Source organism: Labeo rohita, chromosome 14 (genome assembly GCF_022985175.1).
Source record: "Labeo rohita strain BAU-BD-2019 chromosome 14, IGBB_LRoh.1.0, whole genome shotgun sequence".
In the NCBI taxonomy this organism is placed as follows: domain Eukaryota; kingdom Metazoa; phylum Chordata; class Actinopteri; order Cypriniformes; family Cyprinidae; genus Labeo; species Labeo rohita.
In genome coordinates this window covers 12,052,852-12,077,319 of record NC_066882.1, presented here as the reverse complement: position 1 = coordinate 12,077,319, position 24,468 = coordinate 12,052,852, and the positions used below count along the sequence as shown (strand labels likewise).

The 24,468-nt window shown below is 38.9% G+C and overlaps 1 protein-coding gene across 4 annotated transcripts in view; it reads right to left on the bottom strand.

Moving 5' to 3' along the window:
* The window catches only part of pcdh1b (protocadherin 1b), a 192,044-nt gene that overhangs the window by 160,075 nt on the left and 7,501 nt on the right, over positions 1-24,468 (bottom strand). For all 4 annotated transcript variants that reach the window (XM_051128226.1, XM_051128229.1, XM_051128228.1 and 1 more), the window contains exons 2-3: positions 23,127-23,961; positions 19,247-21,430 (exon numbers count right to left, since the gene is read on the bottom strand). In XM_051128226.1, coding sequence (XP_050984183.1) covers positions 19,247-21,430; positions 23,127-23,951 — 3,009 coding nt within the window. In that variant the 5' untranslated portion in view covers positions 23,952-23,961. The remainder of the gene's footprint in view (positions 1-19,246; positions 21,431-23,126; positions 23,962-24,468) is intronic.

Sequence of the window (24,468 nt, the reverse complement as noted above, 5' to 3'; positions counted from 1 at the left end):
TACTACATTAAAGACAGCCTTAATTAAGCCCCTTAGGACCCCTGTCGTAGAGCTTATAGGAAACAGTCGCTGTCCGTCCGCCTCCCAAAAAACACACGGCGAGGCCTAGCGTGCAGTCTCCACCGACACGCACGTTAGAAGCCATATAATCATGTATCTGTATCCCCCGACCGCATGACGCCCCCTCGAACTCCCGTCCAAACCTAACAAGGGTGGAAGCTACACTAGGATGCATCTCCCCCCCTCTGTTTTAATGCAACGATTAGACTGGCTAAATATCGAAAAGAGGATCTTGCATGGTTTAATCTCCTGCTAAGCTCCATTTGTGAGATGGGTGTGTACCGGTGGCTAAGACGATCAGGCAGTAAATAAGGGCTTTAGTACCTGGTTTGGCCTGATATCCGATTGTAAGCCGGCAAACAGCAGCTGCCAGCCATTCCGGTACAACTAGCTTGACTTCAGACCTAAATGTGACTCAACACTGCTCGGTTTCAGCATAAGAGATACTACAATGCATGTTTGTGTAAGCTAGATCTACATGTGTGATTGATTTGGTATAATGTTTTTCATTCCTGAACTGATTTCAGGAGAATTTTGTGCATTACGTAGACTAGGGTGCAATTTGTATGCCCAGTTGACAGCTAAGCTAAGGCTTCAGTCCTCCTTTAACTCCCTTTCTTCTGTTTCTCTCGGTCGTGCTAAGGCCCTTTGGCAGATATCTGGCAGAAAGGAATAGACAGAGCAGTGATTAAGACCAAGGCACACATTTAGCCTTCAACCCTGCCTAATGCTGAGAGATTAAAGCCAAGGGATCGAGAAGACAGGGAGCGAAAGATATGCCTCAGTGCCCTGCTTTCTGCATGGCTCTGATTAAAGGATGGCCAGGTCAGTGAGGCTGTGAATCGCCCACAAAAGAGGCAAGGGTCAGCACAAACAGGCTGTTGTCACCACTAGGTCTTCTCTCAGGGTGAAAAAGATGCCCTTGTCACAGTTTTACATTGTAGGGTTCACAAACCGGATATGTGAATCAATGGAGCAAGGTCGCAGATTTAAATTAAGGATTAAGGAAGAACATCTATATAGTACATAATAGTAAATTGTTTTTAGGTTTTGAAAAGTGCAAACAATAAAAAAAACGAAAAAACAACAACACTAAAATAAACAATATATAAAGAAATGTATGTATTAATCAAGTAAGTCCACCAACTGATTATGTATGTATGTATGTATGTATGTATGTAAGTATTTATTTATTTATTTATTCATTCATTTAAATAAATAAATAAATAAAAAGTTACTTTGACAATAATAATAATAGTAATAATAATGATAGTAGTAGTAGTAGTAGTAGTAGTAGTAAGACCACCAATTGATTATTATTATTATTATTAAAGAAGAAGAAGAAGATGATGAGGAATAGAGAGTTAAATAAATAAATAAATACATACATAAATAAATAGCCCACTAATTGGTTAAAAATTACCTTCTGCAAAAAGGTAATTACAAACTAATTAGTAGTAGTAGTAGTAAGACCATCAACTGATTATTTATTTATATAATAATAATAATAATAATAATAATAGAACGTTGATAACACAATAAATAAATAAATAAATAATTAAATGTTATCTAATATAAATTATATTTTACATTAGTCGAGTAAGTCCAATATGATGATGATAATGAATGAATGAATGAAGGCAGGTAAAAAATTACCATATGCATTTTTTAACCAAGGTGTGCCACTAACAGCTTTGTAAGTCAAAAAGCAGGATTCTTGTCAACAAGTTTAAATTTTCGTTTTGCTGCCTCTCTCTCAATAAACATGAACCTACGACCCCACAGTTATTGTGTACTGTATAAAGTGGTCTATAAGTAACAGAAAGCTGACAACGAATATTCTATGTCTTTATAAACCAACATATGGGTGATTTATACCTGGATCAGGCATGTACATGCAGAAAGTGGACATCCCATGCTAAAGCTTCATCGAAGAGCATGCTGACCTTGAGACGGAGAGTGTAGATTACTCAAAGTCGGGATGGGAAAAACACTAGCATAAGACAGCTCAGAGACACCCTGCGTTCTTCACTACACCTCTCACTATCGCTCTTTCTTTATCCACAGAATAGATTACACCTCCCTACTAACGGCTGACTGACATATCACCACGCATATGCAAGCAGCCTGCTGCCCTCAAGACAGAGGAAAATAAGAAGAAAATTGAGGGAGAAAAGAAAGAGAGAGCGAGTAAAAAGGGTGGTAGAACAGAAGTGTCAAAATGATTCAGCTTTACAGGAAGACACATCGTGCCCTGCTGAAAAAAAGACTAATGTGCCTAATGATTTTTGATTACGTGTGAGGAGACGCTGTGAAGAAACCTCACTAAATAATGTCTTGTGGTCTCTCTCTTTTTCTCTTCCTCTCTCTCTCTCCTTTTCTTTATTTATTTTTCTCTCCTGTAAGATTGTGTTATCTCAGGCAAACAGTTTGCAGCTGAGGGGAGAAAGCTCAAGGTGAGACTAGCGGTGGCAATATTAAATAAAGTGAGGAGTGCAGAGATAGATGGGATGTGTGTGTTTGGGGTGAGAACTGACCACAGCTATGGGCCAAAGGAAGCACTAAGCAATATGTGTCCCTGGAGTCCAAACCGAACACAAAATCAAACTGCAAATGACCATTACTACCATTACTAAACTGCAATTAATATACTATATGGCCTGTAAACAATAAATAAATAAATAAATAACCAGTTCAAATGAGTTATAAGCTTGGATTTGTAAAGCTTTTTTGTTTGTTTGTTTAAAGCCTCTTGTGCAAGGCTACAAAAAATACAGTAAAAACAGTAAAACTGTAAAATATTTAATAGCAATGACTCCAGTCTTGTATGAAAGACAGTTTTAAAAATTTAAAAATGTTAATGCAGCTTTATATCTCACAATTCTGACTTCTGTTTCTTAGAATTGTGAGATATAAACTTTCAATTGCAAGAAATAGAATCAGAATTGCAAGATAGAAACTAACAATTTTGACTTTTTTCTCACAAATGCAAGTTCGTATCTGACGATTCTGACTTATTTTCTCACAATTGCAAGTTTGTATCACACAATTTTCACGTTTTTCTCAGAACTGCAGATATAAACTTGCATTTCTGACTTTTTTCAGAATTGTGTAATATAAACTCACAATTGCGAGTTATAAAGTGGGCTGTGAGATAGAAACTAACAATTCTAACATTTTTTCACAAATGCAAGTTTGTATCTTGCAATTCTGACTTTTTTTCTCAGAATTGTGGGATGTAAACTCACAACTGCAAGTTACAAAGTCAGAACTGTGAGATAGAAACTAACAAGTCTAAATTTTTTCGCAAATGCAAGTTTGTATCAGTTATAAAGTACAATTTTGAAGGGCGAAAAACTGATATGCTCTTAGAATTACGAGAATTAAACAGAATTGCGGCTTAATTTCTCAGAATTTCGAGTTTATATCTCACAATTCTGACTTTTTCTCGGAATTGTGTGATATAAACTTGCAATTTCAAGTTATAAAGTCAGAATGACAAGATTCTGGACTTTTTTTCGCAAATGCAAGTTTGTATCTCACAATTGTGACTTTTTTCTCACAATTGCAAGTTTGTATCACAATTCTGTCTTTTTTTCTTAGAATTGTGGGATATAATCTCGCAATTGCAAGTTATAAAGTACATTTTTGATGGGGAAAAAGACTGGTAAGTTTAATACTGACAATTCTGACTTCATTTCTCAGAATTGCGACTTCAATTCTATTTCTCAGAATTTTGAGTTTGTCTCGTAATTCTGACTTTATAACACACAATTGCAAATTTATATTATTCAATTCTAAAAAAGTCAGAATTGCAAGTTTATACCTCACAATTCAGACTTTTTCTCGCAATTGCGAGTTTATATCATGCAATTTGGACTTCGTTTCTCAGAATTTTGAGTTTATATCTTACAATTCTGAGAAAAAAAGTTTGCACAACGAAATTCTCAGAAAAAAGTCAGAAATAAAAGATAAGAAGAGATAAAAAGTCGCAATTACCTTTTATTATTTTTTATTTAGTCACGGAAACTGGCTTCCATAGTCGTCACATGATCTTTCAGAAATCATTCTGACATGCTGAATTGCCGCTCAAGAAACATTTCTTATTATTATTAATGTCGGAAAAAGGTGCTGCTTAAAATTGTCGTGGTAACTAATAATTTTGAACAGCAAGTTCAAAATAACAGTATTTATTTGAAATAAGAAATGTTTTTTTTTGTTTTGTTTTTTTTTCATTTATTTGAAATCACTTTTGATTAATTTAATCCTTGCTGAATAGTACTATTCAAAATCAATTGATAATAGAAAACTAAACAGATATTTACATACATTTTTGTATTTTGATTTTACAGAGACTTGAGTGTGAATATTTGAGTAAAAAACACACACACATGAATGCGGAGGACAGGGCTTGTAGCAGCAGGAGCTGAGAGGATCTGTTGTGGATAAACAGATGGACAGTGTCTTCTTCCTCTTGCCGTTACGGTGGGGAGGTGTACGCTCAAGTGATCTACAAAGGCCCGGGGCAGCCACGACACACACATACACATACAAGCTTGCTGTGCACACACACATGTGCAAACACAGAATTAAACACACTTGGCTATTCATTATACAAGACGTGAAACTGAAAAGGGAATATTAACGAAGGGTAAAACATTCAGTGTTTATAATGGTAAAACATCTACACTCATCTAGCACCTTATTTACACAATCACAACTTATTACCTCCTACTCGTCAGCTGAACACCTCAAGCTAACCTGTCAGAGGCAAGTGAATCATAACCACTGTAGTCTTACTCAGAACAACCCAAGGCTATACCCACTCTTCTGCCCTGTCTCTTATCCTCTCTTGTGGCAGGCCGCATCTGGTGAAAAGTGGTCTGTTTTAGAGAGTCAACAGTCCTGGAGTTGTGGGGGGGTGGACAAATGGAGCTGGCCAACAGCCAGGAATGGTGAAATGGCGGGAAAAAGGGATAAAATGGAGCACACACAGAGCAAATTGAGAAGGTAGGCTGCGAAAGTGACTTTTAGCAGTATGCCTGTTCTGAGTACTTGTGAAGAGACTGAGAGACAGAGCAAGAATTGAGACAGCGAGTGACCTCTCTGAGTGTGGCGTCCGGTCAAGCAGAAGGAGAAGCGGATTGACCATGACCCGCACGGACCCGCACTGCTGCTGTCCCTCTATCCCTCGCTCCACACACATGCACAGCGAATAACAGCCGGGATAAGAGGGTATGACCCCAGTGTTTATCTCCCCCTGAGGTATTCAGTCACTCACTCAAACTGCTGTGGTCACAAGTCGCATCTGAAGAGGCGTGTATACCTCTAAAATGTACGTCAACATTCATTTTTAATGCACCGAGGTGGCATAAACGTCTTCGCACAGATTTTCAGTAGTGTGACAAAAAATGAGTCACTAGTTGATTGTTGACTCTTTGCACAGCTGACTGAAAACAAGACACAGAATGACTGTCAAGACGGCGACAGAATGTGGAGCAAGAATGCTGGTAGGCTTTGGTGATGCACAACGCAGTCGAACAGTTTCTTCTGAAAGAATTTTATATTTTTATTCAGTAAGTCTGTATTAAATTGACCTAAGTGACAGTAAAGATATAATGTTACACTAGATTATATTTCAAATAAATGCTGTTCTTTTGAACTGACTATTCATCAAACAATTCTGACAAAATGGTTCACAGTTTCCACAGAAACATTAAGCAGCACAACCGTTTTCAACACTGATAATATTGATTATGTTTCTTAAGGACCAAGTCAGCACATCAGAATGATTTCTGAAGAATGGAGTAATGGCTGTTGAAATTTCAGCTTTGACATCACAGGAATAAATGACAACACACACACACATGTCTGGTTTATTATCCTTGTGGGGACTCTCCATAGGTGCAATGGTTTTTATACTCTCCACACTGTATTTTCTATCCCCTTACCCTAATCCTACCCCTAAACCTAACCCTTACAGAAAACTTTCTGCATTTTTACTTTCTCAAAAAAACTCATTCTGTATGATTTATAAGCTTTTGTACTCATGGGGACCTCAATTTAGGTCCCCACGGTGACACTAGTCCCCATGAGTCTGTGTGTATTCAGGTTTAGGTCCCCACAAGGATATAAAAACAAGACGAGTACACAAAAGCACAGACGAGTACACAAAAGCTACAACGATCTATCACGCCACATTAAAGAGCGCCAAGACGGTATTTATGGCTTGAATTTCCCAATGAAATAGACAGAATTTCAAATCTGACACTTTTTTATGTGTTATATCAAAATTAACACAAAGCCTAGCCTATTGTTATTTTTGGAAGGAAGAAGCACTATGTACTGTTCATTCATCAACTGTAAAAAGCATAGACCAAAAGATCGATTGTGATTTACGAATCGATTTTGGTTCATTAAAATAAGAATCTATAAAAATTGAGAAATTGATTTTTTTGTTTGTTTGTTTGTTTCGTTTGTTTGTTTACCCAGCCCTAGCGTATTTTGTTGTTTTTAAACACTAAAGTGTCGTCCTGTAGGTTCATGTTTAAAAATGAAAATGTGAACAAAAAATAAAAGCAATTAAATGTTTTATTCTAATTAAAATATCAAAATTATAATAACCGTAATAATAGATTATGACGGAATAGAAAATGACGGACAATGTTAAAGTCTAACGCAATGTCTATATATATTAAACTGTAATAATATTTCACAATTTTACAGGTATTACTGTATTTTGATCAATTAAATGCTTGGTGAACATAAGAGAGTTCTTTCAAAAACATTTAAACAGTACTGTATATAATTCTAATCTCAAATACTAATAATTTCGGCCCTTGCAAAAATAAAAAGCTTGACTATGTGCGCGTATGGCCAGTATAGATTGAAGGTTCGCCTTCTCGCTGTCGATCCACACAGCCATGAGGCTGAAAAAGACCCCCACAGGGACTGGTAAAGATTGACCGATAGATTGAGAGAGATCGATAGATGAGTGAGAGATACTTCCCCTTTTGTTCATTGAAACCCAACTTAATTTTCCGCTCCTTTACTCATCTCACCGGCTCTCTTACACCTTATGGGAATAGTTCACCAAATATGAAATTGTTATCATTTACACAATCTCGCATTGTTCTAAATCTGTACGACCTTGCTATATGGAACGCTGATTTGTTCCAGGTGATTTTCATCAGAAAACATGCTGGCCATTTTTTCAGTGCAATACATGTCAGAGTGATGACTGTGACTGTCAAGCTCCAAAGTGATGAAAAATCACCATAAAGTAGCCTAAAAGTGATCTATAGGACTCACACACTATATTTAAAGTAATCTAAAACCCTTTCGTTTTTGTTGCTATGTCCGACAAGCCATGCCGCTCTCGTGTCACACATCATGTTCTCACGCAGTGAAAAATACATCGCGAAGCAAAGAGAAAACTGACAACGCTGACAGACAAGACAGAGCAGATTACATTTGGTATGAAACAATGCCTCAGCTTTCAAATTTTGTCATTTTGTAAGAAATTCAAACAATAAATACCATTTTGTGGCTCCTCAATGTGTTGTGATAGATCGCTGTAGCATCTCAGTTCAAGCAGCACGTAAACCGATCATCTCTTCTTCCTTACTAGTTATTGCGTGAAATAAACATGAACGTAAGAAAGTATCTTGTTTAAGAAATGGAAAGACGTTGGTACACTATTTTTTAAGACCAAGTCTGCCAAAGTTAATCTACTCTCCAGTCTGGTTTGTTTGTCTGACAAAATGGCATCTTCTGTGTTATGATTGGTCAGATTGCCTGTCAATCAAACTCCCTTTGATAGGTTAATATACAGTAGCTTTATATGAAAAAAAAAATAACAACAAAATTGTGACCCTGGACCACAAAACTAATCATAAGTAGCACGGGTATATTTGTAGCAATAGCCAAAAATACATTGTATGTGCCAAAATTATCGAATCGATTTTTCTTGTATGCCATAAATCATTAGTATATTAAATAAAGATCAAGTTCCATGAAGATATTTTGTAGATCTCCTACCATAAATATATCAAAGCTTTTTTTTTTTATTAATAATATGCATTGCTAAGAACTTTGTTTAGTCTACTTTAAAGGCGTACAATTTCTCATCATTTTATTTTATTTATTTTTTATTTTTTTTATTTTGAAATCAGATTCCAGATTTTTAAATCTGGGTCAAATATTGTCCTATCCTAACAAACCATACATCAATGGAAAGCTCAAATTGAACCTTATGACTAGTTTTGTGGTCCAGGGTCAAAATTGTATTTGCTTTTCCACTGAAATTTAAAGCCATGCTCTTTCGCATTTTCATAAAAGTTCATGAAAGACACAGCAATGTCGAACTCATGAAAAACTGATTTGTTTTTCATGTGAATTATACTGTCACAATACTATCCATAATAGATTATCAATGAAATACGTATTTTTCTACAGCATTTTTTGTGGACTATCCCTTTAAGATACTGAGATGAATATTCTCACTGAAGTCTTGCAGTTTTATAAATCATTCTTTCTTTATCATCTCCTTCTCATTTCTCTCACTTCTTCATTCACTCACCAAATGCATTTTCTTGTGAAAAAAAAAAAAAAAATCAACCCTTCTCCCATCAGGGTACCACCTCTCTCTGATTCCCTTCCCGTTGCCTCGTTCCTCTAACAAACCCCCCCGTTGACTGCAATCACACACCAGTATGCAGCGATGCTTGCCTCTCACGGCAGCCGACCGCAAGACCAATTCTCACCCTGCCGACGAAGCCAGTAGTGCTGATGGCTGTTGAATACTCTACATCCTATCCATGAGACTTTCTCCAATCTCCAACCTCTTTCTCTCTTTTTCTCCAATCTCGTCTCTTTTCTCTGCCAAGTTGGCACATGAGAGGTGGGCACCAGTGCGGAGCTAGGTTAAATATAGACATGACTAATGGCTCCTCTAAGGTACGCCAAAGAAATCACATGCCCCGATGCCCCAGCCCAGCCGTTTGTCACTCAAAAGTTGATTTGAGATGAAGGGAGTTGAAGTGAGTGTCTACTGAGTGTGCACCAGACAGAAAGAGAAATTAAATCAGGGATGAGCTGTACAGTTTCATCTTGGGGGAAAAATATAGGGTGGGATGGAAAAGGAAGTGTTTACATTTGTCTATGGCCGGTTTACTATATCCTTTAAACCACATCCTGACTAGGCGAAATGTGACACGTCTCCAAGTAATAGATCTGTCCACAATCAAAAAAAAGGAAATGTGAAAACAAAATCAGGCCAATATTTTGACATATTTGATGTGAAAAGGAATTTAGACACAACGATGACTGAATGTGAGCAGAGCTAAACTGCCAATAAATAAATAAATAAATAATATCAAGAAATATTATATGCTTTTCCAAATAAATTCACTTGAGAAGCAAAATGACAGTTGCTGATTCTCTCTCTATTTATATAATTTTAGCAAAAATTTGTTAAAAAACAAGAAAATAAATAATTATTTACAATATATATTCTCTAAAAACATTATTTACTCAATTTTAGTTTATTTACATATATGTTTACAGACAATATTTTTGAGTGTGCCCAGCAAAAAGCAACAACCTAACTGGACAACAGGGTCGGAAATTAACGAGGGCTTGTGGCAAAAATGCCACCAAAATAAACACAAATACCCAATAGATTGAAGACGGAGGTGCAAAAAAATGCTCCTGCACAATTAAACATTGTATTACGGCTGTCGCGATTAAAATTAGATTTGATAATGAATAAAAAGTGTCAATTTACTTGCTTTTACACACTGTTTTGTATAGCGTTGAGCCTTATAACCAATCAAACGCGTTTCTGTTGAACTTAGGAATGCATTAGCCAATCAGAGGCGCTTAGATTAGTCAGCGCTGAAAACGCTGGAGCTGTGATAAGTGCGCACACTCGCAAATTTCCTCATCATAACACATTGCAGATACAATATAAATAAAAAAAAAAAAAAAATTATCTTAAGTGATTATAACGGGAGTTTTTGCATAAATTGCGCTAGACTAGACTAACGTCATGGATCGACGTGTTTGGCTGTAAAGCAAGTATGTGATGCGCCCAAAACGTAGACACAAAACAAATATCTTTTGTTTTCTATATCAATATCATTATTACGATATAAAATATAATAATCTACGATAATAATTTTTGTCATAATATCGCAGTGCTAAGAGCTGTTTTAACATGTATAATTTAGACTTTAAACAGTGTATTGTTATTGACAACAGAGTAAAATATGGATTGAAGTAATTGGGTAAATAAAAACTGCCCTCATGAATGTAAAATCAATTACCAGGGGCAAATATTGCCTCTTAATGGAAAAGTTCATTTCTGACCTATTTAACTAATTAATACAGAGCAAACATAGTGCTCACTGTCTTATCGGAATGAAAACAAAGACAGGAGGACAAAAAGGATATAATACCTAATGGAAAATGTATGAAGCCCACAAGTATCATGTGTCTACGTAGCCATATCCTGTAAGCATTACTATGCTTCCTGCTCTATAGTTTGCCTTATTTCAACCACATGCTTGAGAGAGTAGTAGCATCTCTCCAACATCAATCACATGGCTTCCTCTGATAAAGACCTGAAAAAAATCATTATGAAGAGCACAAAAGGCCAGCGGATTCCTTGTGTATCAGTCTCGCATAAACACCCACACACAGACGGAGAGCGTTGAGGGTTGTAGCACAGGTCAGTGAGCGCACGCCTTGGCAGATCCGTGCCACCTGCTAACAGCCTGGCACAGGCACGAGAGATGTCTGCAACATGTACCGGAGACCACAGCACAGGTCAAAGGTCATCAAGGCCCCACCCTGTGCTCAGAGGACCAAGCAACAAAGCAATTCACTTTACACACATTTACATTCACCGCAGCAAAATTCATTAACCTGTCGGCAACATGTTTACGCCTTTCTACGCCGGTACAGATTGTGAGAGTGTAGGTATGTAAGTGTGTCTGCTGTTATGCTAAAAAAACATCTGTTCTGTCACTGCCATTTACTACGATGCAAGCCAAATAACCTACGGCCATTTTAGCTCTGTCCGTATGGCTTCCTGCTTTGCTCTAAACATCGAGTTTGCAGTCTGAAAAGAAAGTTTTGTGGCTTTATTGTCTATGCGTGTTAACCTGATGCTAACCTGTGTACACATAAATGTTTAATTACACATGACTGTTCAAAAGTTTGGAAATGAAATGAACACTTTTATTCAGAAAGGACGAATTCAACTGATCAAAAGTAACATTAAAGACATTTATAATGTTACAAATTATTTCCATTTCAAATAAATACTGCTCTTTTGAACTATTCATCAAAGAAAAAAAATGTTTTCAGGGTTTAACGAAATAAATTATGCAACACCACTGTTTTTTCGACTTTGATAATAATAAATGTTTTTGAGCACCACTGGAGTAATGTCTCCTGAAAATTAATCTTTGCCATCACAGAAGTAATTTATATTTTAATATTTATTAAAATAGAAATCAGTTACTTTAAATTGGAACGCTATTCTACAATGTTACTATTTTTGGTCAAATCAATTGAGCCTTGGTGAGCATAGGAGACTTTTTTCAAAATTATTCAAAAATCATTCTAAATCTGTTCCAATAGCAAACGGCAACATAAAAGCACAGCAGTAATAGCTACTCGAACTCACTTAGGCTTGTGTGGGGCTTGTTTGCACATACACATATGCATATGTATGTGGGTGGATGTGTCTATCATTACGAGCGGATGTTGTGTGCCTGTGTCATATTAGCATTAGTGTGTTTGCTTTTGACTTCATGTTTGCTCAGGAATAATAAAATAATTATGGAACATGACAGCACAGACCGGCCTTTCCCAGTGGGTGACCAAGCAACTTAGCAAGGTAAAGACATAGGTAAAGATGTGCACACTGCACCTCTGCCTTTTTCTCTCTGCATCCTCACTGTGAAATTAAAAACAGATCTGTAGACACAGCGAACAGCAAGTGCCTTATGAGGCAGAAGAGCGGAGCAGTGAGGCAGAACGCTAAATGTGCCATAAACATGCACCATGCAAATCTCTCTAACATCATTGGACTAAAATTCTCCTAATGGCTATGCAAAGTGAAGCTTGTTTTTCGAATTCAGAGCTAGCAAATGCATAAATAAAGGGATTAAACTCTGTTGACTGTGCACATGAAAGGTTTGATTGGATTTCATGTTCGTTTTTACGATTATGAGGCTAATTTCTGTCCACGCAGCCGAGCGCATCTGCGTGTGTGTATTTGTCTGAGCGAGTAGCTGAGCGTGCGCGAGCGAGTTTATTCATCCGCTGTCAGGACCTATAAAGATGGACGCTGTCAGCGTCTGTGCGGAGAGCGAGTATGTGTGTGCGCGCAGGAGGGGGACAGCCAGGCGTAATTTCAGCAGATGTTGCCTGACAATGCCAGGGTGTGTGGATGGGCCTCCGGGGAGGAGAGAAGTGGAGTAGCAGTCGGATTCTGCAGTTGCACAGGCAAAGAGTGCAGTCACCACACGGCACACGACACCTCGCCCAGAAACAATGACAGCCCGCAAGAGTAAAGTGACAGGGGCGAGTACAATAGAGAGGGAGATAAAGAGAACCGTTTTATGCACCGCTTGGGCCTTTATCAACCTGAGAAAGACCCCAGTGGACAACTTTATATGCTCTGTTCATACCTCATGGATAGACCTTATGGAGGTCAGCTTTGTCTCAAATATAACATAATCCTTGCATATACTTAGTAGGAATAAAACCAGGACAAAAATATAAACCACGCTGGGGAAAAGAAAAATATATTTGCAATAATTTAAATGTAATGTACAGCCATTACGCCAGTCTTTAATGTCAAAAGATCCTTCAGAAGTTATTCCAACATGCTGATTTGATGCTCAAGAAACATTTTATGGCCTTTGGTCAACTACTATTCAAAAGTGTGATAAGTAAGATTTAAAATAAAGTAATACTTTTATTTAGCAAGGATGCATTAAGTTAATTAAAAGTGACTTCTATATATTTATAAAAATATTTCTCTATTTCAAATAAATGCTGCCTTTGAAGTTTCTATTCATCAAAGAATCTTGAAATGTATTGAAGTATCAATGTTTTCAAAAATATTAGAAATAAGAACTATTTTAAATAATTGAGCACCAAATCAGCATGATTTTTAAAGGATTTTTAAATACAACCCAGTGCTGGGTAAAATGTGGACAAACTTTTATTTAACTCAGCTATTGTTTAAAAAAATACTATAGGACCAGCTTAAAATGAACCCAAAACGGGTTGTAAATTAAAAATCAGACACATAATTATTATAGAGGCCTCAGCAGTAATTGAAAGGTGAACATTTATTAACAAGTTATTAAAAAAAAAAAAAAAAAAAAAAAAAGTATATTATTTTTTAGCATGCTTAAACCAGCTTAAACTGCTTTGATGCTCTTTAATATGGTGTTCCAGTCTGACGATCTGGTTTTTGCATGCCAGGCCAGCTGAAAATTGCTCAAAAAATTGCTCAGAAACTTTGAAACCAGCCAACAGAAAAGCTTAGGCTGCTTTACGTGATATTACTAGAGAAATAAGAGTATCCACATTAATTAGTTCTCCAAAATAGCTCAGAAAATGTAGACTTCAAAGTATATGACAAGAAATGTTTGAGTTCAAATTGATTGAAGCATTTTGAACACAGTCTGAAACATTTATAAGACCACTAGAGGAAATACACTTGTGATTACCGGGTTTTCTGTCCAGTGAGATTGCAAAAAGATTACTTTCTAACTTTTGGTTCGAAATCTGGCATCTCCATTGATCTCCATCCAGCTGCCCTGAAGGCTAACCGGAAACATTTCCCAATTAGCATGTCTTAACACACTAATCACTAATCAGAGACCATTAAAATAATTGTACACATATGCCCCGAGAGAGCCATATGGCTGCGCATGAGGCCTCCATCCCAACCGAGCAACAATTGACAGTCCGCTAGTTCTTTAACACTGACCACAGAGCTGAACTTTGCTAATACTTATCATTAGATCAGCTCAGATAATCGAGATAATGGAGCTAAATGAGAGCTAATGTGTTCGACCTTGATGTCGGGTTGTAGTGTGAGCCCAGAGACAGGCTTCTTAATGAGAGAGGCTCTGACAGGGAACGTCAGAGTTCCACATAGAGGAACCTTTGTGTTCCCGCTCACCTTAGTGAACGCGTGTCCCCTTATCTTTCCCCCGAGAGTTGGAACGGCTAACACACGTGCCTTCGCTGTGACTCACAAACACACTAGCAAGACTAGAGTAATTTTCCTTCGCTGAGTGATTTGTACTCTCAGGAATTCACTGATTACAGAGAGGTGAAAGCACTTCTTTGTGTGTGCGTCAAAATGGCCATCTACCTGTCTGCCACAGTTGTCCCAGATTTAAGCGAATAGGACGGGCGATGAAACAAGTACAACTACATGCAGACACAAAGGGGCTAAAATTTGAAGCCATGTAACAAGTGACATCTTCATGGTATTACGCCATTTAAAATTTGGGAGTACAGCAAAACAAGCCTAACAAAAGAACATGTTATGAAAGGCCTTGGCAGCTAATTAGAATATTACAACAGTGTGTCACAGCCCAAAACAAACAAAAAGACAAGCTTAGCTACGTGTCTCATTAAGTTCACACCTATTGAGAAGTAAAGAAGCGAGAGCTTTCCGCAACTCGTTCCTTCCTTTCTTTCCTCAACAGAAACTTTCAAAAGGCAGAAATGTCAGTGTCCTTTCTATCTTCTTTCCTTCCTTCCATTTCATTCTTTTCCTCTCAGTAAAACTCATGGCAATGCACTGACACAGATGCCAGTGTCACTTCCTTCCACTCTTTTCTTTCTTCCTTCCCTAAACAAAACCTGAAGGAAAGCTCAAAACACAGGACATGTCACTGTCAGTTCCTTCCTTTCATCCATCTATCCTTCCTTCTTCACTTCCTACAACAAAACTCAAAAGAACGGGTGCAGTGACAGAAATGACCAGTTCCACAGTGGCTGTGAAAGCCCATTTCTGCCACCCGGCTTTGGTAAATTCTAATTATGAGATTAAAGATCAAAATTGGGACAATTAGTCATAATTATGACATAAAATAACTGATATAAGTCATAATTACAACTTTAATCTCTCTTAACTGACTTATCTTATTTACTCATTATCCCAGGTGACTTAGTATTGCGTAATTTAAATGTAACAATATAACACTGGTCATAACGTTTATCTTAGTTTCGACATTCATCCATAAATCTCAATTTGTGTCAGTTTGGATTTGTCATCTCATAATTATGACTTAATCTCTCAATTTGAACTTTAAACATCATGACTATGATTTATCAAATCATGCTTTTTTATATGTGGCAGAAATAGGTACACGTATTTAAAACGTAAAGTAGTCAGTGTGCAATTTAGTGGCATCACTCCAATTGGTGCAATTTCCCCCCGTGAAATGCACGCAAAGATGCTATCAGTCTGGGGCTTCGTGCAGGTGTTAGACACAGCAAAGCTAATGATTTTCTATCTTATCTATGTGTCAAAAAAGTCAAGTCAAGGTGGGAGAAGGGAGGAAAAAGGGCCATCATTACAATTAACAGCTCTTTATTTTAATTAGCCCTGCATTGTCAATGACAACACCTGAATAATGCAAATGAGGCCGCTTGTTTAATATTCCTCCAGAGTTCATTTGAAACAATTTTGTTTTCCTCTTTTTCCCTTTGGCTATATTCTTCTCTCCTGATGAGTCACGATTATTACTGGCGAGTTTGTTCTGCCTGATTAACCGCTAAGCAATGGTAGGTGCTTATTTGCTTATTTAAAGGAGAGAAAGGTGGACAGACTGCTGAGATAAAGATACTACTGAAGCCATGGACTGCTAAAGGGTGACTTGCAGCTGCTGTACCGCAGCCTGGACCACAGAACTGTTTTGCATAATTGACTTCACACTTCACAAAATAGATTCTCGCTCTGTTACGGTTACAGTCACAAGACCACACACGAGACGGAGAAAAAGAGACACGACTGAGGAGAAACGGACAGCACCTGTTTTCCTAAACCATGGAAACATAAAAGGACCGACATCAAAACGACATCCACTCAAAATGACATTCACTAATTCGCAATCACGCTCCGACTGAAGTTTCTACAACCGAGAGAAACGAGTGGAGGCTGAACAAGCACGCTAAGCCGAAACACTTACAAAGGTATGCTAGAATTTAAAAATATGTAGAGATAACTTTGCTTCCTTGTTAATACTGTGAAATGAAATGCTGAGCATACACATACAGGAACTGGTTTAAGGCTGCATTATCCCCTTTTTTGGACATGACAGGGACAATGACAAACTTAAGGTACAGTAGAGTCTAATTTTCAAAGTGGATTTTAAAGAAAACAGATGATAATGTGGACAGTGCTAACCAATGGCAAGGGAATGTGACCACGTGAATGAATAAATGGGCTGTTTCTTCCATTAGCATGAACTGCGTACGTGAATGAATGGTGTGAAATGACAGATTTGTTTTTTTCGACCACCTTTATCTTTTTTCTCGTGCCCTCTTTCTATTCATCCTGCTATGATCCCTCCCAGTCTCTCTCTTTCTCTCTCTCTGTCTCCCCCCACCTGCACTCAGAAGAGTCTGTGAGTCAGCATACAACACACACTGGTCAGTCCGTTGCCATGGTGACAGTGCAAGCTGAGGGCAAAATCGACAGCTTTTAAGAAGCGCAGACGCTGCTAGAATTTAAATGGTCGGCAGAGGCAGGAAAGGCTGAATGTGTGTGTGTGTGTGGGGGGTGTGTGCGTCTTTTTTTAGGGCCCAGATTAGCTGCCGGCATACAAGGAGCCAATCGAATAGTACAAAAAACCTAACAAGACCTCTGACAACCATCCCTTGATCCTATTCCTCGAATCTAAGGATGGGACCCAAAAAAGGGCTTTGATTGACAGGACCTGTACAAAACACCTCACTTTCCTCTAGGGTCATTGGGATATGCCACGTCTGCACTGCTCAAATCCTCTTAGAACATGATTTTGCTCCTGTGATGTGCAGCATGAATGAGAAAAACAAACAGATGAAATACAAAAAAATGAATGCAATTGTAAAGCTCAGTGACTCAGTGTTTGGCTCGATCCCAGAGGAGTAATGCTGTAAATGCATCATTTTAATTGTGTTAAGACATGGATCACATAAGACTGACATTTTTTGAATGCATTTTGTAGCTATCAACTAGTTGCAGTAACGCAAGCACATTGGCTTGCTCACTGCTACCGAGAGGATTTAAAATAGTTTTTGAAGTAGACATTTTTATGGTGTCGGTTAGTAAATAAAAGTGAATGTTTACTAGTAAAATGTGATATATAGAAAGGGCAATGTCATAAATAAATATGGGAATATGGAAATGAAATACTGTACCTTAAGAATTCATGTCCCCTGGTGAGTAATTTCAATGCACTGTTTCTGTTTAACATTAAATCCACAATGTAACACCTTCACAAAAGTTTTATTGAAAGCCAACTTGCTTTACTTGTAAAAAATACAAAATACAAATTGCAAATCAACAGAAACAAAAGAACACATGACAAATTAAACAGAAATGGGGATGTCTGCAGCTTTAAATACAGTTCCACAGATGATACACACTCCACACAGAACGCACAGGGTAGTGTTCAACTTGTATGCGTGTGCTGCGTAAACTAGCTGCTCCTGCAGGACATCCTTTTAACATTGCATCTTTCCAGCTTAATCACAAATGATTATTGCTTTAAATATGAACACATCTCACTTAAAACCAGATTTCAAATGTACAAAATAGAGAATGGAGCCACTATCAAAGCAGCTGAGATCTATCTAGTTAGTTCTATTTACACATCTGGTATTACGAAAAGCTTAGTGTGTTAATAAGCAAATTCTTCCGTATAAAGCTATTTAAGTTGTTCATCGCCATTCCGCAACAAACCAAATATCATCGGGGATGAACACACACACACACAACAGCACATATAGCTGGTTATTAACATTCACATATACAACTTGCATAACAATAAACTTTTTCAATGATTGTCTCCAAGGTCCAGTAATAAAGTCCAAGATAAATGGTGCTCGTTTTTGGTTTTCACGTTCAGTACTGGAAAAAAGTGATTGTGTTTTAATGTCAATAGCTTTCTATTTACAGTGAACGTGACATTATTCACAGCCTGGTAGAAAATCCCGCAGTTAATAATTCAACAATGTTCGATGGCACACTCTGACGTCTGTAGCTGATTATTAATCTACATTAAGCCATTCCACTTAGTTGTGTACATAACAAAAAGAAGGCACTCTTTGCATGCACAATGAAGCTTAAGGAAAAAAAAAAATTGTGGAATTACCCACCATTACTCCGTAAAAATAACTTAATTTCAACGTCAGCTAAACAGGGTTCAAATAATTAAAGACATTTTTTAACGCCCGCCAAAATGTGCCATGGAAACAAAAGTTCAGCTACTTGCCTGACCCTACTCAGTGCAGTTTTCTTTTTTTATGCCAAAAAGTTTTGTTTTTCAGAATCATTTTGACACATTAACAAATGTGCAATTACCTAAAGCTAGCCTAACAAAATATATCAAAACAATAACTGCTATTATTTGTCGTCTTTCAGAGCAAAACTCAAAAAAATAAGGCACATCTCTCTGGTCTGAAGGTTATTATGTCACAAATGTATACTGAAGCAGTTCTGTTCATCTTTTGAGGGGCAGCAATAAACACTGTCCAACTGAAAATGACCCTCTCAAAGAAAATCGAACGGGAAACAAGATTGTGCAGGACTGTCTCCTTCATGTAAATGAGTAGTAATTAAATAAGTCATTTTTTTTCTCCTTCAGAGCATAAATGATACTACAGAATTTGCCAAAAAAAAGTTGACAAATAAAACAAACTTTTTTTCATTCAAATGATGTGCATGGTTTGTGATCAGTGCAGCTTTGGTTTGACATTCATTCAGTTCCAGCCCCTAATACATGCCCTTTGTCCACACCATGTTGCTTTGATACCCGTTGCTCTGATACCCTGTGCTCTGGTACCCTGGGCTGGGGTACCCTTGGCTGGGGTACCCTGGGCTTTGGTACCCTGTGCTGTGGTACCCTGCCATGCTTTCGAAGTTGTCTCCTACCTGTTTGGTGCTATATTTAGAAGAGTTGGCCTTGTAGCTGTAATCCGAATACTGGTCTGAGCCTGTTGAGTTGTTGTCCCCGGTTCCTACAAAGGTGTTGGTGGCCGGCAGGTCCTGCACTGCCTGGTGTTTCTTTGAGGCAGAAGGTGACTGAGGTTGGAGCTGAATGGACGGCAGAGGAGAATTAGACCGATAGTGTCGCCCCAGGTCTGGGCTCCCAGGGGGGTAGTTGAGCGGCAGGTGAATCCTAGGGCTATCGGTGACGCTATCATTCATGAGGTTGAACTTTAGGCCTTTCTGAAGACTGCCCCCCTCATCCTCCTCAGATGGGTTGGCAGGCTTTGGAGCTTTGCTTTTCTTTGCCTTCTTGTTCTTGTTGCTCTTAGGTCCTGGTTTGGGAGCATAGAGGTCTTTGGTCTCCTTCTTGCCTGCCTGGTAGCCACTTTTATTCTCCTTCAGCACGACGTGCCTGATGATCATAGCCACTGCAATGATTAAAACAACCACACAAAAACCACCCAAGACTGCAAAGATAATGTTACTTTGCCCGTCTCGAGAATAATCAGGATCTCCTGCAATGTCCATTTCAAGTGGCGTGTAAAGACTGTGTCCAACAAGTCCTTCGACGTGGGAGACATTGCCGATGGTTTCATTGACATAGATGTGAACCAGTGCAGTCGTATGACGTGGCGGCGTGCCTTTGTCCTTAACTTTCACTACTAGACGGTGGAGACCAATGTGTTTGGGTGTGAACTCTCTAGCCAACGTAATCTCACCTTCTGAAGAGATGCGGAACAAGCCATGTGGGTTGCCGCCTACAATACTGAAGTCCAGCTCCGAATTTAAACCGATGTCCATGTCCTCTGCCTCAACGCGTTCTACGTGGGTTTCTGGGCTAGTGCGGGGATCCAAGAACTTGTATGAAGAGTTTGAGGGCTTGGTGACGTATGGAGCATTGTCATTCTCATCAAGAACATTAATGGTAATGCCAACATAGGAGGATCGTGGTGGATCACCTCCGTCAACGGCTTTAAGCCGGAAACTGTAGGTGCTTTCCTTTTCCCTGTCGAAGGAAATTGTCGAAAGGATGGTGTACGTTCCATTTTGAATCATAAACTTGCCATTGTCTGGTTCTACAGAGAGTTGAACATGAGCATTGTCGCCTTTGTCGTAATCGGTGACTGTTACCATTCCAACAGGACTAAGGGGCGGCATGTTTTCTTGGACAGAGAAGCTGTAACCATTGAGCATAAATTTAGGGTCATTGTCGTTCCTGTCGAGCACCTTAACAACAACAGTGGCAGTTCCTCTCAAGCTTGGTACACCTTTATCAGCTGCTGCGACTAGAAATTGATAGTGATCTACTTGTTCACGGTCCAACTGGCTCATGACACGCACTTCACCTGTGTTAGGGTTAATTTCAAAGAGCCCCTCAGGGATTGATCCACCAGTGATACTGTATGTCAACTCTGCATTCGTCCCGCTGTCGGCATCTGTGGCTACCACATCCAGAACCTTGTCACCTGGCTGGTTCTCCTCAGCAAATTCTACCTCATACAAAGTGGGCGAGAAGACCGGGGAGTTGTCATTCATGTCTGTCACTTGCACCTTCAGGGAATTTGTGCTGGATAGTGCAGGGTTGCCAGAGTCCACTGCCACAATTTCAATCCTGTAGTCTTTGATCCGCTCATAGTCCAGTAGCATGGTTGTCTGGAGGAAGTACTTCCTCTTGCGGTCGCTGCCTGTTTCGCTAGCTGAACGCAGCTGGAATGGGACATCCCCTGCGACCACACAGGTCACAACTGCATTTTCGCCTTCATCACGATCTGATACCTCTACCAGAGCCACAGCTGTGCCTACAGGCATATCCTCCGATATGTTAGCAACACCATCTTCATGCGTCACAAGACCAATGCCTCGAATCCTGATGGAGGGTGCATTGTCATTCTGGTCCTTCACTGTAATAGTCACAAGCGCTTTGGAGCTCTTCGGCTGGGGGCCATTGTCTTTAGCTTGGACGTAGAACTTGAGCATGCTGATGTCTTCACGATCCACCAAGCCTTTGACAAAAATGGTGCCTGTGTTGCGGTCAATGCTAAGGAGCCTTTGGACAACTGGTGGTGCCTGGTGAAGGCTGTAGGTCACCTCTCCATTGGGTCCCATGTCAGAGTCATTGGCTTTCACCTAAATCAACACAACACAAAATGAAACTAAGCAAAGCACAGAAACAATAATTTACAAAACAGATTATGTAATCACAGGTTTACACATCAGTAACAAAGCAGGGGTTAAAATGCTTGGTCAGGACAATCGTAAATGGATAAAGATCATTGTACATAGCATGCAAAAAAATATGCTTACCACATTTAAAAAAAGACTCTAAGCTCATCCAAGAACTACATCAGACTAATTAATAAATAAACTGAATTTTCCTAGAATATAAAAAAGGCACACCTCATTTGATTTCAGAAAACAGCTTGTGCTTTTACTAATTAGTAATACCGTAACGAATGGGAATTGATTATTATTCAATTTTCAATATATAAGAAGAGAAATGAGAAATGTACTTAAATACTTTAATAAAGGTGTTAAATATGATTAGGCTGTGTTTTGTGTTAAGTTAAATTTTACAAAATTAGCTGCAGTTTGCTAGATGAAGTTAATTTAAGACATCACTTAAGTTACTCAGTCTTGGCACAGATTTCTGTAAATTTTTCTGGCCTATCGTGAACCTGGGAATAATTTTAAACAGCTCTAAACCGAAGTGTGGCTTGATTAAAGCTTTCAAACAATCAAGATTCCCTTGCTCCTGCTACATTCTCTCCTCTTTCCGTCCTTGGCTGTGTATGAAACATGCATGGTGTTTCAGTCCATGTATTACAGCGAACAGCCTTAATCTGAAGCAGTCATAAGATTATTCATGGTGCTTAAGTTATTATTGCTCTATATGAGTCACTCCATTTCATCCTCCATGCAAACTGGGAATTCATTTCATTTAATGTATTTGAAGAGCATTTCTCTGAACAAGCTGAAACACTCCATCAACATTTACAACCCTCTGAAATCACAAAATTAAGCTGTTTTAATACCACTACTGCTTATTTACTTTGGCTTCAAAGGATGCTTATGAGGACTGAGAGGAAAATAAAGTCTTCTGACATGCTCTTTGAATACAACTTGGTTGCATGGATTAATTGTTGACTGAGAGATTAACAGTTATTAATACAATTTTTTGCCTGGACACTTGCCTCGGATTGATCTTGGAAAGTTTCCAGCCTTCACGGCTATTCTAATCTTAGCTGTTCTTTCGTTTCCACAACAATTCAACATGTAATTCTCACCACCAGTCAATACCTCTCTCCTGTTTTGTAAAGCTTGTGTTTAAAGGGACCATGAGGGATCAATCGATTGCCTGTGAAAATATGATTTGGCTTTCCCATTTCTTCCGCTTTAACCCTGTTGTGTGGGAACCGAGGCTAAAGCCCATCAGGATAACTGAGACTTCCATTTACAAGAGCTTTTCAGGCTCTGTATGTGGGGCTTGAGTGCACTTCTAATGCCAAGCTATCAAACTAGCTCCTCTATTACTTATTGCCCAATCTTAAAGTTTAGCATGACATATACTTGCTTACAGGTGAGTTTATTGAGACACTTGTCTCATGACCTTATAAGAGAGGAAAGCGTACATTCAGCTAATTCTTTATACTCACTAAATATTTATACTGATATATCTTTATACTTTATTCATATTTAATATAATAAATATTACATAAATAGTCACATATTTAATTTTCCAGTATATGACATAACCTTAGCATAATACTATTCCATTTGTTTAGTTTTAGATAGAAAGTACGAGTAAAAATAATAGATCACTTACTTGTAGAACAGAATGACCCACTGGGCTGTTTTCTGGGAGCTCACCCTCATAGTGTGACTTCTCAAATTTGGGGACGTTGTCATTGGCATCTGTAATGGTGATCCTGAGCAGGGCACTACTCTGGCGGGGTGGGGAGCCACCATCGACCACTTTTATGTTAAGGTCATATGAATCTCGTTGCTCTCTATCTAGGTTTCCCAACACAATGAGTTGTGGCAATTTCTCATCTGAGTCTTGCGCCACCTGCAGGCTGAAAAGGTTGGCAGCTTCAGGGCCGGTCGTTAGCGCGTAATCGGCGATGCCATTGCTTCCGGAATCCCTGTCGGTGGCCACAGGAATTGCGAAAAGCGCACCAACGTGCGTGTTCTCTGGGATCGACAATGTCAAGACAGGCGAAGAGAACTGTGGAGTGTTGTCGTTCTCATCCAGGATCTCGATGCGGCCTTCGATGAGCCGAGGTCCTGTGCCTTTCATCAGGTCTGTAATAGACACCTCAAATTCTAGGAAACAAGGATCGCCCTCGAAAAGGTTGCGACAGTCCTTGAGAGTCTCACGATCGATCGGGGTCTCCGTGGTGTAGATATCCCCCGTTTTGCCATCCACTCGAAGGTAAGGGGCACCCACCTCGAGTTTGTAAAGGTGACCGGTGTCTGGCAGGCCTTGGTCAGAAGCCAAGCTGCCAATTAGCGTGTTGGGTGGCTGCTCCTCGGTCACCTGGTAGATGATGGTGTTGACTACATTTGCAGAGCAACAGAGGAGAAGGAAAATCCACACTAGCATGGCACTCCACCGTGACCACATTGCATTGGCACTCTGGCACATCATCAGTCTGTAGCTGCAAAAGATCAAGCAAACAAACAAATAAGATTAGAGAAACATTCATTCTTCAGACACCATCTTTCAAAGTCTCTGACAGTGCCAAGAAGCCTGTAAAGCGATGGCAGCCACAGAGTTTTATGGTACTGATTCCCTGGGATTTATGATTGATCGCCCCTTCATGTGTTGTAAACCTCTCCTTTTTAGAGGCAGTAAACGTGTCACAAACAGTTACTTGTGTTTGACCTTCATTCTGCAAACTTCACGTCATGTCTAATTCATAAAGACAACATATGCCCGTATTCCTGAGAGATGCATGACTGACTGACCCAGCAAGAGGAGGAAGCTAGCAGACAAGTGATGTCCATTCAAATAATGCTGTTACTCTGCTTGATCTACCTTTTCCAAGCTATTGATAAACTGTCTCAGCTCTCATTTCCAGAATCGTGCCTGGGGTCAACATAAGGGTGAAATCCATCAAAATCAACCAACATGATTTTTTTTTCTTATCTCCCAGAGCTGTGTA